General features: G+C 41.7%; 1 protein-coding gene across 4 annotated transcripts in view; it reads right to left on the minus strand.

Moving 5' to 3' along the window:
* LRRK1 (leucine rich repeat kinase 1) overlaps positions 1-16,014 on the minus strand; it is a 135,054-nt gene that overhangs the window by 73,460 nt on the left and 45,580 nt on the right. For all 4 annotated transcript variants that reach the window (XM_061394221.1, XM_061394219.1, XM_061394218.1 and 1 more), the window contains exons 4-6: positions 10,875-11,046; positions 5,402-5,581; positions 4,842-4,990 (exon numbers count right to left, since the gene is read on the minus strand). In XM_061394221.1, the coding sequence (XP_061250205.1) occupies positions 4,842-4,990; positions 5,402-5,581; positions 10,875-11,046 (501 nt within the window). The remainder of the gene's footprint in view (positions 1-4,841; positions 4,991-5,401; positions 5,582-10,874; positions 11,047-16,014) is intronic.

A 16,014-nucleotide genomic window follows, 5' to 3' on the forward strand; every position in this document is an offset into this window, starting at 1 on the left:
TTCATTTAATCAAAAAAAAAAAAAAAGGTGTCACATAATCTGTACTGTCTTTGAATTTAAGTATCACAAATTCTAATTATGTTTATTTGGAAAGGTTCTAAAAGGAGATTAAACCTGAGCAGATTCCCAAATTATAGAGCTAGGACAATCGAAGTGCATCATCCTAGGGTGTGTAGACTTAAGTAGCTTATACACTGTAGGGGAAATGGCAACCCACTCCGGTATCCTTGCCTGGAGAATCCCATGGACGGAGCAGCCTTGTGGGCTACAGTCCACGGGGTCGCAAAGAGTCGGACACGACTGAGCGACTTCACTCACTCACTCACTCACACTGTAGGGAGGTTTGTCTCTTGAAAAATATTTCAGGAATAGATTACTTTGGAATGTAATAATCTTAAAGTTTTTTGGAGTGGGCTGGGTGGGAAGAATGTATGAAATAGACACAAAGGGTGGACATGGATCCATTTAGGTAATTAGCATTTTTCATAATTTGTTTCTGTTCTGGCAGCTCATTTCTGTGTGTTATCTCTACAGGGGAAATACTTAGTTTAGTAACTTTCAAGTGTTACTAGTATGGAGTAACTGCTATTTACATTTTAACATAAAAAACTATTGCTTTAGCTTTTGATGCTTAACCATTCCCTACAGAGTTAATTGAGGGCTAATGGCACTATATAGTCAAGAAATGTATGCCCATTTGATTCTAATTTTCCCCACATCCTACATAAACCAATTTAAAATATTGCTGCCTTGTAAACCCCAAAGTCCAGGAGCATTAAGACTTGCCAGTCATAAAACTTGAGATGTCAGACGTGAATATCAGAAACTATTAAGTTTGCTCTTTTCAGAATTATTTAGAATGTGCACATATTGGATACTGGTAATGCCTGAAAGAAGTCTTCAAATTGTAATTTTTTGCAGAAGGCAGTCCATCACCTGGAGAAGGAAATGGCACCCCACTCCAGTGTTCTTGCCTGGAGAATCCCAGGGACGGAGGAGCCTAGTAGGCTGCAGTCCATGGGGTCGCACAGAGTCGGACGCGATTGCAGCGACTTAGCAGCAATAGCAGCAGCAGTCCATCACATATTGTGTAAGCTATCATAACTATTTAAAATTTAGTCTGAAGCACGATTGTGCTAAAACTTTAGGTTTTATGACTAACCTTGACCACATGGAACCAGGACCTCTTCTGTAAGCCCATCATTAAGAAAGTTGCATATCTTATTCCAAACAAGTATTGGTTTATCCGGCACCTTTAGAGCCTTATGCTATTGAAGTGATTCTCAGCTAAACATTATGTCTGTTGTAACTTTGACAAGTATATCCATTTTTTGTAATTTATCAGTGGTATATCTGTTTTTGAAGTGTCAAATACTGTGACTATGCAAAATAAAATATCATTATAATTTAAAGTGAAAAAACCACAGTGCTGTTTATAAGAAATACACCTAAGACAAAGAAAAAACTGAATATAAAGGCTTGGAAAGCTTATACAAGGTGGATGCAAAGGAAAAAAGAGAAGTGTGGCCATGTGCAGAGCAGACAAACCCAATTTTAAGGAGAGAAGCTTTGACGGGGTTAAGGCAGATATTTGACATAATGAATAGGTCCAAATGGGTTATAAAGCCATAAACCAGGAGTACAAACGAAAAACTTTCAGAACTATATGAAGAACTAGATAAAAATCAGTAGATGAGGAAGCCAAGACTAAGAGATGTAAGGAACCAGATGGAGGTCCTAGAGCAGTGAGGCCTGGAGCCCAGATTAGAGCACAGCCAGGAAGCCTCCCACCAGAGCCCATCAACCAAATATTCAGAGATGATGTCAAGACGGTTTCAGTACAGAGAGAAGCCAAAGTGAATGAAGGAACAAACAAAATAAATCATGAAAAATAAATAAAATCTAGTGGTTCCTTGAGGACCTCTAGAATATATAAAACCCTGACTAGCCTGATTAAATTTAAAAGAGAAAAAGTAAAACTGTTCAACATCATAAATCAATATCATGAATGGAAATATAACTACAGACATAGAAGAAAATAATTACTGAAAAAGGTAAATGTAACATACCATGATGGCAAATTCAAAACTCTAAAGGAAATAGATGATTTTCTACCAAAATATAACCTCTTGAACTGCACATAAGCAAAAGCAGAGAACCTGAACTGACCAATGATTTCAAAAGATGTCTGAAAACAAAGACCTGCTTTATCTAATAAACCATTAGCAATAAATAATTCCTATGAAACTTTTCCAGACTGTAATAAAATGGGAAGTTCTCCAAGTCATTCTGTAAAGCTAACATTGTCTCATACCAAAATCTCAAAGACAATAGAAATAGAAAAGTATAGATCAATTACCTATAAATATAGAAGCAAACACTGTAAATAAAATATCAATAGGTCAAATCCATCCATAATAACACCAATTAACATTTATTACAAATTTCAATATTGGGTCAACACCTACAATCATTCATTAGAATGGCAAATTAAAGTAGAAAAACTATGTGAGTATATCCACAGCTGCTAATATAGATCCAATAAAATTCAGCAACTTTTCTTAATAAAAACCTAAGCAAAGAGGAATACATGGAAACTACCTAAATATATAGCAATAGTCTATTTACCAAAAATGCTGATGCCAAGACCTTTAAAATCAGGAACAAGAGAGACACATCTGCTCTTTTCAGATGATTCAACTTTTGACATTTCTGCTAATACATAATAAGCCATGAAATAAAGTTAAATAAATATTAGAAAAGACAAGACAAACCTGCTTTGAATTTGCAGATAACTTGATACATACCTAAACGTTTTGAGGAACTTCTCTGAAAACTATTAAAATTAATAAGAGAAGTTGGTAAGCGGATTGGGTAAAACAAATAAATAGAAGAGCTTTCCTTCATATCAGCAGTGCTAAGTTGGACATGGGAAAGAATGATATATGTTCCATTCAAACAATGCCAAAACAATAAAAAATAAACAAAATAGGTTCAGGAAACCTTTATCAGGAAAACTATAAAATCCTGTTAAAGGACCTAAATGCAGCACAAGTCACCATGGAAGTTACCGGGGGAAATCCACAAAAGGGAAAAAACAAATGTCTGACAACAGTTAGGGTATTTTTGAAAAAAGCAAATAAGGAGTAGAAAACTTGCATTAACCAGTCGTAAGGTTTAAATAAAATGCCTGTAATCAAAACAGCGTGGCATTTGAACAGAAATAGATTTAAAGGCTAGTAGACCAGTGCAGAGAATCCCAAAATGTATGTAAGTATATATTGGAAGAAATGGCAATGGTGACATTTTAATCCTGAAGGAAAATCAAAGTTTACTTTAAAAATTGTGCTGGAATATTTGAAGAAAGGAAAGTTAGATTCCCTCCCTCAAACCACATACACAAAGAAATACCGGGAAAACTAGACCTAAAATGTAAAAAATAAAAGAGTCAAAATGTATAAAAGACTCTAGGAGAATATTTACATAAAAGGGAGGGGGAAATGACTTTCTTGTATTACCTAAATGCCATAAAGGAAAAGACAGGCATATTTGATTATATATTCACATATCTTTGTTATCTCAAAAGATAACAGACAAAAGACAAATAATGGATTGGGAAAAATATTGGTAACATCTATGATAAACAAAAAAGGCTTAAAATCTCTAATATACAATAAGACGCTTCAAAATTAGAAGGAAAAGGTGAGTAATCCTTGAGAAAAATAATCAATAAACTGTAACAGGCAACTCACATAAGAGGAGACACAAATAATTTATGAGGATATGCAAAGATGCTCAACATTATAAAGATATGAAATATGGACATTAAAACAAGAAGATTCCATTTTTACCCATGAGAGCGATGAAAATTAAAATGCCCCTGGACATCCAGTGCTGGCCAGGGTGTGGGGAATAGAAATCCCCATGTCACACTGGTGAGAGTGTTGAGTCACCACAGCATTTGGGGAAGTGATTCCAAAGCAGTCCACTTTCAGGACTTTGATCTACATAAGAATTACCCTAGAAATCAGGCTATATCACAAGGGCAAAACCCAGAAATAATCCAAATGTCCACCACCAGGAAAAGGGCTGAATCAACTAAGCTACATTCACTCTAGATTTAAGGCACATATCGAAAAGAATGAGATACAGCTACAGTGACTGAACGAGGGGGAGTCAGTGATGGAGTGCTCAATTTAAAAAGCCAAATTGAAGATAATGTAAATAATGCAATCCTATTTTTGTTATTAAAATGGTAAACTAACTAGAACTACTCCCCATATGTGTTTTTTCCCAGTTTTATTGAGCTATAATTGACATATGACATTGTGTAAGTTATGACATGTTGATCTAATACATTTATATATTGTACAACGATTACTACTGTAGCCTTAGCTAACACCTGTACCATGCCACTTAATTACTATTTCTTTTTGTGGTGAGAACATTTAAGATTTATTCTCTTAGAAACTTTCATGTATATAATACAGTGTTATTAGCTGCAATCACAGTGCTACACATTAGATCTCCGGGCTTATTTATCATACGGCTGAAGTGACCAACACTCCAGCTATATGACCAACATCTTCCCATGTGCCCCACCCCTCAGGCCTTGTCCTACTGTTTCCACAGTTTGGCTTTTTAGTTTCCACCTATAAGTAAAAACATACAGTGCTTATCTTTCTCTGTCTGACTTCTTTCACTTGGCATAATGTCCTCAAAGTCCATCCACGTTGTTACAGATGGAACCATGTCCTTCTTTCTCGTGGTTGAAGAATCGTCTGCTGTATGTAAACACCACCTCTTCCTTATCCATCCATCCACAGACAAAGACTACTCACCATTTTTCCCGGACAACTGCTGGGCAAGGCGCTTGCTTCAACAAAATACTTCCTGAGGAGATGTTTGCTGGGGTCAGGACTGTCCAGTAAAATGTAGGAGCAGAAAAAGGCTCCATGCCGAATCAGGAAGATGGCAATATCTTCATTCCCTACAGGACAGAAAGCAGAGTGCTCAGGGCATTCGGGACACAGAGCGTGTCATGGTTGTCCAAAAGGCCAGACACGCACGTGAAACGAAAATGAGAAGGGCGTGAAACTGCTGAACGTCTCTGTTGCCTCCCTTGCCTCCACAGGTGCCTGTCAGTGAGAGCACTTGTGTGGGGCTTTGCCCTCTGCAGCACCTCCGAGGGGAGTCGCATCTGCCGTGGTTGGTCCCTGGCACTGAAATCCCCTCGCAGGAGGGAGTCGGCGGAAGGAAGGAGGACGCAGATCTTTTGAAGAAGCCAAGAACAGAGCTGCGAAACTCCACGCAGGCCACCGGAGAGCCAAAGGCGAGTGTGACGGGCGGGCCCGCGTCTCTACAGGACAAAGGCTCTCGCAGGAGGCTGACTGGGACCCACCTGACTTGATGGCCGCGTACAGCGGCAGGCGTACGATGACAGGGAACTCGTTCTTCCTGACTGCGTAGCTCTCCGGGTCGGCCCCGTAGGTCAGGACCAGGAGCTTCACCACTGCCAGGTGCCCCTGCTGGCAGGCCAAGGCCAGCATCCAGTTCAAGAGCCGCTGGGGGCTGCAGGGACCTGCACGGGTGACGGGACAGAGCGTGGCTGAAGGGACAGTTGTTGCTGCTCTGAAATCCCCTCCAGCCACGGCCCTGTTTCCCGCTGAAAGTCGCTTATGTCCAGTTGACAGTGTCTATGGAACAGCCCCCCTGAACTGCATATGACATTTCCCCACATCACTATAAACCCACCTGCCCGTCAAATAACACCTGCTGGGGAAAAGGAGCATTCAGGACAGCACATGCAGTGAGATCGTGATGAAAAATGTGTGTGTGGAAGTAAGACTAGTTAGAACTACCTACCCTCAGAGCTGCAGAATTCTCTCCAGGTGGTAGGACAGTGAGATGCCCTTACTCTCTGCCTCATCCCCAGCCCTGACTGCAGCCCTGGAGCAGCGTCACACACAGGGACACAGGTTTTGGAGACAGGTGACATAGGATTAAAATATTTCAGCTGTGTCATCTGGGGCAAATTTCTTATCCTCTCTGTGGCTCAGTTTACCCATAAGTAAAACGGGAAGAGGAACACCCTGCCTTCCAAGTTTAATGTGAGGATTAAATGACATTGTGTATGTCAAGTACTTGATTCAATAAACTGTCACAACATCTGACAAGTGCCTGATATAACTCATTGTGGTATGTCATTATGTTCTTAGAGTAATAACACTTTCTGCTTTCCCGAATTATCTGTAATATAAATATACCACTTTCATAAGTTAAAAAACACTTTGGTGAAGAAACAGATCAGCCCAAAACTTAAGAGAACTGCTCCCTAAAAGAACTGCCTACTTAATTCCAGGATGAAATAACACACTGAAGGAACAGGGACAGCATAGGCTGAAATGCCACAGTATCTTCAAGTTCAAAGTAATACAAGGTCTTTTGGATCTGGCTGCCATGGAAAAATGATCTCATCCCCTACGTGGACACTTCCCAATTGCATCATAACACTCATTTCCAGAGGTGGAGAGTTCTCAGGAACCAAAGTGCTCTGGGGCCTGGAGAGAGTGCCTCTCTCTGTCATAGGAAATTGACCAGGAAATGGGGTGAGGTAGAGAAGGCAAGAATTAAAACCCAGTACACAAGGTACCTGGCATCATGTCTGGGGTGCAGTGGGTGCTAAATAAATATCCCTTCTTTGCCCTCAATTGATGACTAAAATGAACAATTCAAAGGAGGAGGTACATGAGCAGAAAACAAATTACCCCTAACTCAGTTACAACCAGATATCCAGCTGTGAGAATTGCGGTTGTCATGCTGCTAACTTCTGCTGAGGATGGAGTGTGTCAGTCTCAGGAGGCAGGCCCTGTATTTCACAGTCATCATTTTAATATGAGGAGACCAAAGCTCAGGGACAGTGGGGAACTTGCTGAAGCTCCGACAGTTGGTAAATGGCAAAGTCAAGCCTTAAGTTCTGCTTTACCCGCAACCAAAGGGTACTATCTTAACCATACAAACCCCTGTGTGTATTCTTTGAGGCCCAAATCCAGCTCAAAGAGCCCCATTTTGGTTTCCATCTTTCCACCTCCTCTCTCTCGTCAGCCCTGCTGAGCTACAAGACCAGAAATTACATAATGATGTCCTTCGAATGATGTTCATAATTACACAGTGATGTACCCGCCCACCATGGACCTCTCCTCCCTCCTCTTCTTGGACCCACCCTTGTTCTCCAGCTGCCTCTTATCTTACCTTACTCCTGACAAGGGCCACCCTCCCTTCAGGCTGGGAACCCCCAGAGGACCAGACACTGTTCTGCCCATCTCTGCATCCCAACAGGGCTCAGCACAGTGCCCTGAACTCTTTCAGTCCCACTAGCTCTGTCCCAAGTCGAATTAAAGACAGGACACCCCGGGAGCTGCTGAAAACCATGCCCAGCTCCAACATACTCAGGTCCAGCCAAGCTCCCTGCTCTGCAAAGCAGGCAAACCAGGCTCTTCCCTTGCTTGTCTGCCAAGTAAACCCTACTCAGTCTGCAAAGCCCAGTTGAGATGTCAACTCCTTCTGAAGACCTCAGCCTGCACGCAAACAAGACCATCCCCTGATGTGTGGTCACAAACGACTGTGTAGACATTTCAACCTCTGCATGGTTACACCACACAGTTACTCTTTTCTGCCTCAATTTCCTCTGCTGTACCAGGAGCTACTAAAGGGCTGGGACCACCTTTTTAAAAAGCCTCTGTGTCTTTCAGGTTCTGTAGTGTGTCCAGTACTTGGCAAATGCTCAATAAATGTAAGCTGTCCAACGAGTGAGTCAGCTGGCATAGACTCTTTGGGGCAAGAACAGAGCTACTCTTGGGGATTCCTGAGGAGAAAGAATCAGTCACTGGCACCTCAGGGGCTCCTCTCTGTCTTCCTATACCTTGCTTGACCCAATCTGTGTCTATGGGCCCTAACAGTGCCCTGATTTCTGTTCAAAAACTCATTCTTCCTCCAGGCGTATGAGGGCATGCCAGCTTGGAACCAAATCTGAGCACAAATCTACCTCAAAGGACACAGTCAGACACTCCCTTAACAGTGAAAAAAAAATGAAAAGTGAAAGTCATTCAGTCATGTCTGACTCTTTGCAACCCCATGGACTATACAGCCCATGGAATTCTCCAGGCCAGAATACTGGAGTGGGTAGCCTTTCCCTTCTCCAGGAGATCTTCCCAACCCAGGGATTGAACCCAGGTCTCCCGCATTGCAGGCAGATTCTTTACCAGCTGAGCTATAAGGGAAGCCCAAGAATACTGGCGTGGGTAGCCAATCCCTTCTCCAGGGGATCTTCCCGATTCAGGAATCAAACTGGGGTCTCCTGCATTGCAGGCAGATTCTTTACCAAGTGAACTATCAGGGAAGCCCTTAACAGTACTACTGCATAGTTTATGGTGTGTATGTGTGTGTGTGTGTGTGTGTGTGTGTTAGTTGCTCAGTTGTGTCCGACCCGTTGCAACCCATAGCCTGATGCCCGTCAGGCTCCTCTGTCTGTGGGACTTTCCAGGCAAGGATCCTGGAGTGGGCTGCCATTTCATAATTTGTGGGGTCCCATGTAAAACTTAAAATGGGGTCCCTTGATTAAAAACTATTACAAATTTCAAGAGGGTAATGCAGAGTGTAGTGGGCTTCCCAGGTGGTGCTAGTGGTAAAGAATATGTTTGCCAATGCAGGAGACCTTAAAGACATGGGTTTGGTCCCTGGGTCGGGAAGATCCCCTGGAGGAGGGCATGGCAACCCACTCCAGTATTCTTGCCTGGAGAATCCCACGGAAAGAGGAGCCTGGCAGACTACAGTCATAGGACTGCAGAGAGTTGGACACAACTGAAGCGACTTAGCAGGCATGCTCACAAACCAAGTGTGGGGCCCTTCTAAGTACGGGGCCCTGTGAGACTGCATTGTCACATACCCATGAAGCTGGCCCGACTCCCTTGCAACATTCTAACTCCCAAAGACCACTGCTAAGACAATGCCTCAGCCTATAGCTGTAGCAATAACTGTAACAGATCCAAGGCCATTACAGGAAACCAAAGGAGACCAGGATTTCTGAGTCTACCAGAGAAAAAATTACTTGTTATTAAGAAAGCAACATAGCAAGGAACATCCAGACAATGTAATATTATTCAGTGATAAAATACGTGTGTGTGTGCGTGTGTGTATGTGTGTGTGTGTGTGTGTGTGTGTGAGCTCTCAAGTCATGAAAAGACATGGAGGAAACTGGAATGCATACTGCTAAGTGAAGCAGTCTATCTGAAAAGGCTACATACCATATGAACCCAACTATATGTCATTCTGGAAAAGGCATAGTTTGGGGCTCTAAAATCACTGCAGATGGTGATTGCAGCCATCAAATTAAAAGATGCTTACTCCTTGGAAGGAAAGTTATGAGCAACCTAGATAGCATTTTCAAAAGCAGAGACATTACTTTGCCAACAAAGGTCCGTCTTGTCAAGACTATGGTTTTTCCAGTGGTCATGTATGGATGTGAGAGTTGGTCTCTGAAGAAAGCTGAGCACTGAAGAATTGATGCTTTTGAACTGTGGTGTTGGAGAAGACTCTTGAGTCCCATGGACTGCAAGGAGATCCAACCAGTCCCTTCTGAAGGAGATCAGCCCTGGGATTTCTTTGGAAGGAATGATGCTAAAGCTGAAACTCCAATACTTTGGCCACCTCATGTGAAGAGTTGACTCATTGGAAAAGACTCTGATGCTGAGAGGGATTGGGGCAGGAGGAGAAGGGGATGACAGAGGATGAGATGGCTGGATGGCATCACCAACTCAATGGACGTGAGTTTGAGTGAACTCCGGGAGATGGTGATGGACAGGGAGGCCTGGTGTGCTGCGATTCGTGGGGTCACAAAGAGTCAGATATGACTGAGCGACTGAAATGAACTGAACCAAACCAAACTGATGAAGACAGTAAAGAGACCAGTGGTTGCCAAGAGCTGAGAAAGAGATGAACAGGTGGAACAGGAGGGCAGTGAAATTATTCTGCGTGATACAGTAATGGTCCATATACGTCATTACACATTTGTTAACAGTCAGAATATACAACCCGAGTGCAAACTGTGCGCTCACATTAGTAATAACACATCAATATCGGTTCGTTCATCAATCTTAACAACTGTACCATTCTCATACAAAACATCAATAATAGGGAAACTGTAGAGGGTGGTATATGAGAATTCTTGGTACTTGCTCAACAACTTTTCTTTAAACCTAAAACTGCTTTAAAGAATACCCCCAGATTTCTGGATCTGGATTTGTAAACAGTGTGAGGACATAAACATTTTGGAGTGAAGCACCCCACCCCCAATGTCTGTCTGGTTCCTAGGAAAAGAGGGTCCCCGAAGGACTTCCCTGGTGGTCCAGTGGTTAAGAATCTGCCTTCCAATGCAGAGGATGCTGGTTCAATCCCTGGTTGGAGAACTAACTCCACATGCTGTGGGGCAGCTGAGCAGGTGTGCCACAACTGGGTAGAAGCTTGCGTGCAGCGACAGGGATCCTTCATGCCACAACCAAGGCTCAATGAAGCCAAACAAATGAGGAAATAAGTATTTTTTCAAAAAGAGGGTCCCTGAGCAGGGGTGAAGAACCCACACCCTGGGACTTACCTGGCAAAATGAGTGAAGTGGCTCAGTCGTGTCCGACTCTTTGCAACCCCATGGACGGTAGCCCACCAGGCTCCTCTGTCCATGGGATTTTCCAGGCTAGAGTACTGGAGTGGTAGCCATTTCTTTCTCCAGGGGATCTTCCCACCCCAGGGATCAAACTCAAGTCTCCCGCACTGCAGGTGGGTGCTTTACCGTCTGAGCCACCAGGGAAGCAAAGCCTCTTTACCTGGCAAAGACTCGAGTAGCTCCTGAACGACATCAGTGTGCCCAAACTGTGCTGCCACCACGGCGGGGTTGTCGTCAGTGGGCTCCGTCGGTAGCTCTACCAGCCTCTCAGTGAGAAGATACCGGACGGTCTCCAGGTCACCATGGGCTGCAGAGATACTCAGGAGCTGGCCCTGGTCAAAACAGAGCAGGGACAAGACATCAGCACGAAGAGTGCTGTTGGGAACTGCCAAGAGAATCGACTCTAAAGGCTCACCAGGCCCACGGGCAAGTCTGGGACTGTGCTGCCCAGGACGGCAGGACCAGTCACGTGTGGCTGTTAAGGCTTGAAACATGGCTCATGCAAAGTGAGATGTGCTGAAAATATAAAATCATATGTGATTTCAAAGTTCATTCAGTTTCTCAGTCGTGTCTGACTCTTTGCGACCCTAAGCAGCATCCCGAGCTTCCCTGTCACACCAACTCCTGGAGCTTGCTCAAACTCATGTCCATCGAGTCAGTGATACCATCCAACCATCTCTTCCTCTGTTGTCCCCTTCTCCCCCTGCCTTCAGTCTTTCCCAGCATCAGGGTCTTTTTCAGGTGATTTCAAAGACTTACTACAAAAACGGTAAACTATCTTGTCAATATTTTCTGGGGCTCTAAAATCACAGTGGATACTGACTGCAGCAAAGAAAATTAAAACACACTTGTCCCTAGGAAGGAAAGCTATGACAAATCTAGACAGTGTATTAAAAAGCAGAGACATGTTTTGCTGACAAAGGTCCATATAGTCAAACCTATGGCTTTTCCAGTTGTCATGTATGGATGTGAGAGTTGGACCATAAAGAAGGCTGAGCGCTGAAGAATTGATGCTTTCAAATTGTGGTGCTGGAGAAGACTCTTGAGAGTCCCTTGGACTGCAAAGAGATCAAACCAGTCAATCCTGAAGGAAATCAGTCCTGAATAATCACTGGAAGGACTGATAATGTAGCTGAAGCTCCAATACTTTGGGCACCTGATGCAAAGAGCCAACTCATTCCAAAAGACCCTGATGCTGGAAAGATTTAAGGCAAAAGGAGAAGGAGGCAGCAGATGGTTAGATAACCTAGACAGTATCACCAACCCAAGAGATTTGAGTTTGAGCAAGCTCTGAGAGATAGTGAAGGACAGGGAAGCCTGGTGTGCTGCAGTCCATGGGGTTGCAAAGAGTCAGACATGACTTACTGACTGAAAAACAAAAACAATCCTGTCAATAATTTTTACATTGATTATATGTTGAAATGATAATCTTTAATATATTCTAGTTAAATAAAACAGAGTATTAAAGTTTACTGTTTTGTGAAATTTGACCAATATCTGTGCTTTAGTTAGTAATATTGTATACAGGTTAATTTCCTGTTTTCTTACATGATATTTCTTTATATTTTCAGAATTGTATTAGAATACTATTAATAGTTATATAATCACAATAGTAAAAGATGTTCATCAGTTTTCACAATTAATAGTCAGAAAAAAAATAAAAGATAATTATAATTGCAAGCCATAATGGAAACATGATTAACCTAACAGTATAAAATACTTACAATCTGAGGCATTAAGCAGAGTGATGTGGTACATGGAAGTACATATACACACGTTTTCATCCACCCAGCCAGTCCATGCCTTTTTGGTGCATTTAGTCTATTTACATTTCAGTTAAGTTTGATATGTATGATCCTATTACCATTTTCTTAATTGCTTTGGGTTTATTCTTTGTAGGCATTTTCCTTCTTTTGTGTTTCCTGCCTAGAGAAGTTCCTGCAGCATTTATTGTAAAGCTGGTTTGGTGGTGCCCTCTCTTAACTTTTGCTTGTCTGTACAACCTGATTTTGACGTCAAATCTGAATGAAGTGTTGCTGGGTAGAGTATTCTTGGTTGTAGGTTTTCCCCTTTCATCACTTTAAATATATTGTGCCATTCATTTCTGGCTTGCAGAGTTTCTGTTGAGAAATTAGCTGATAACCAGATGAGAATTCCCTTGTATGTTATTTGTCATTTTTCCCTTGTTGCTTTTAATATTTTATCTTTGTCTTTAATTTTTGTCAGTTTGATTACTATTTAATATATGTCTCAGTGTGTTCCTCCTTGGGTTTATCCTGCCCGGGACTCTGTGCTTCCTGGACTTGGTTGACTATTTCTTTTCCCATGTTAGGGAATTTTTCAGCTCTTACCTCTTCAAATACTTTCTTGGATCCTTTCTCTCTCTCTTCTCCTTCTGGGACCCCTATCATGCGAATGTTGGAACATTTAGTTTTCCCAGAACATTCTTAGGCTGTCTTCATTTTTTTTTCATTCTTTTTTCTATATTTTATTTTACAGCAGTAATTTCCACCACTCTCTCTTCCAGGTCACTTATCCATTCTACCTGTGATTCTGCTGTTGATTCCTTCTAGTGTATTGTTCATCTCTGTTTGTTCCTTTAGGTCTTTGTTCTTCTAAGTCTTTGTTAAACATTTCTTGCATCTTCTCCATTCTTTTTCTAAGATCCTAAATCAACTGGATCAAATTGCCAACATCTGTTGGATCACTGAAAAAGCAAGAGAGTTCCAGAAAAACATCTACTTCTGCTTTATTGACTACACCAAAGCCTTTGACTTATAGATCACAACAAACTGTGGAAAATTCTTAAAAAGATAGAAATACCAGACCACCTGACCTCCCTCCTGAGAAATCTGTATGCAGGTCAAGAAGCAACAGTTAGCACTGGACATGGAACAACAGACTGGTTCCAAACAGAAAAAGGAGTACGTCAAGCAAGGCTGTATATTGTCACTCTGCTTATTTAACTTATATGTAGAGTATATCATGTGAAATGCTGGGCTGGATGAAGCACAAGCTGGAATCAAGATTTCCAGGAGAAATATCAATAAACTCAGATACACAGATGACATCACTCTTATGTCAGAAAGCAAAGGAGAACTAAAGAGCCTCTTGATGAAAGTGAAAGAGGAGAGTGAAAAAGTTGGCTTAAAACTCAACATTCAGAAAACTAAGATCATGGCATCAGGTCCCTTTACTTCATGGCAAATAGATGGGGGAACAATGGAAACAGTGACAGACTTTATTTTAGGGGGGCTCCAAAATCACTGTAGATGGTGACTGCAGCCATGAAATTAAAAGACGCTTGCTCCTTGGAAGAAAAGTTATGACCAACCTAGATAGCATATTAAAAAGCAGACATAGTACTTGGCCAAAAAAGGTCCTTCTAGTCAAAGCTATGGTTTTTCCAGGAGTCATGTATGGATGTGAGAGTTGGGCTATAAAGAAAGCTGAGCGCCAAAGAATTGATGCTTTTGAACTGTGGTGTTGGAGAAGACCTTGAGAGTCCCCTGGACTGCAAGGAGATCCAACCAGTCCATCCTAAAGGAGATCAGTCCTGGATATTCATTGGAAGGACTGATGCTGAAGCTGAAGCTGAAACTTCAATACTTTGGCCACCTGATGAGAAGAGCTGACTTATTGGAAAAGATCTTTATGCTGGGAAAGATTGAAGTCAGGAGGAGAGAGGATGAGATGGTTGGATGGCATCACTGACTTGATGGACATGAGTTTGAGCAAGCTCTGGGAGTTGGTGATGGACAGGGATGCCTGGTGTGCTGCAGTCCATGGGGTCGCAAAGAGTTGGACACAACTGAGCGACTGAACTAAAATCATCTGTGCTATTATTATTTTGAATTCTTTTTCTGGAATGTTGCCTATCTCCACTTCATGTAGTTGTTTTTCTGAGGTTTTATCTTGTTCTTTCATCTGGGAGATAATCGTCTGCCTTTTCATTTTGATTAAATTTCTGTGGCTGTGGTTTATGTTTTGGAGCCTCTAGGATTGTAGTTCTTTTTGCTTCTTCTGTCTGTCCTCTGGTGGATGAGGCTGTTGGGAAGGACTGGTATGGGAAAAAACTGGGTCTTGTCCTGGTGGGCAGGGTCTTGCTCAGTAACACTGTAATCTGCTGATGGGCGGGGCTCCCTCTCTATTAGCTGTTTGGCCTGAGGTGACTCAGTCCTGGAGTCTACAGGCTCTATGGCAGGGTTAATAACCACTTCCAAGAGGGCTGGCTTGCCAAGAAGCACCTCCCAGAACTGCTGCTGCCAATGCCTCTGTCCCTGTCGCAAGCCACTGCTGACCCACACCTCCACAGGAGACCCTCCACTGTTCATTATGTGTTTTCAAGATTCCATGTTGTATTTAGTTGCATTGAGCGGCTTCAGCTACATGTAACAGGTTCTGATAAATTCTCCTTTTATTTTTAATCTGTTACAAATATTTTCTAATTTTCCTTGTTATGGTTTCTTGGTTATACCCATCATTTAAAAGTGGACGTTTATTTTCCAAATACATGGAGTTTTTAAAGTATCCTTGATGCTAATTTCTCATTTTGATATTAGCTTCTCATTTAAATTCTTTCTTCTCTGTAATCACCTTCTGTGTTTTCTCAGTCTTTTAACCTTTTTGAGGTTTTCAATGGCTAAGTCTCTTGGTAACTGTCACATTACACTTGAAAATATGTGGGTTATTTTCAAATATCTTTTGATATTGATTTCTAACATAACTGTGCAGTGATAAGAGAACAGACTCTGTATGATTTCAATACCTTTGACCATGAAAGTTTTGCCCTTTGTTTTACATCCCTGGATACGTTCCAGTGTCTCCTGGTTTATAGTCTACGGCAACTTGACTAGAACTTGTACCCTGCGTTGTGTGAGAATTGTATACATCTTAATAATGTTGAATTGATTCACAGTGCTTTTCAGGTCTACTATATCCTTCTACTTTCATGTCCAGTTATTCTATTAACTTTTGAGGGTTTGATTTATTTTGAAATTCCAACTAAAAACCTTAATTTATCTACTTAAAAAAATTGTAATACATAGTAGAACTATATGTAACTTTGTTCTGCATTTTTCAAGTCTCCTGTAAATGTGTTATAATACTATCATACTTTAAAAAATTAAGAATTAAGAAAAGTTTACCTGTTTTTGTTTAGTTTTTTAATGCTACTTCTAGAAAACTCTACCGTCTAAGTGTCTCATATTCTGTTTCTTTGGAACAGCATCATTGTTTTGCCAAAAGTTTTCACTTTCATCTCAGGTTCAGATTTGTTAACAAATTATATTATATAGTTA

This window comes from Bos javanicus, chromosome 21 (genome assembly GCF_032452875.1).
Source record: "Bos javanicus breed banteng chromosome 21, ARS-OSU_banteng_1.0, whole genome shotgun sequence".
NCBI classification, from domain to species: domain Eukaryota; kingdom Metazoa; phylum Chordata; class Mammalia; order Artiodactyla; family Bovidae; genus Bos; species Bos javanicus.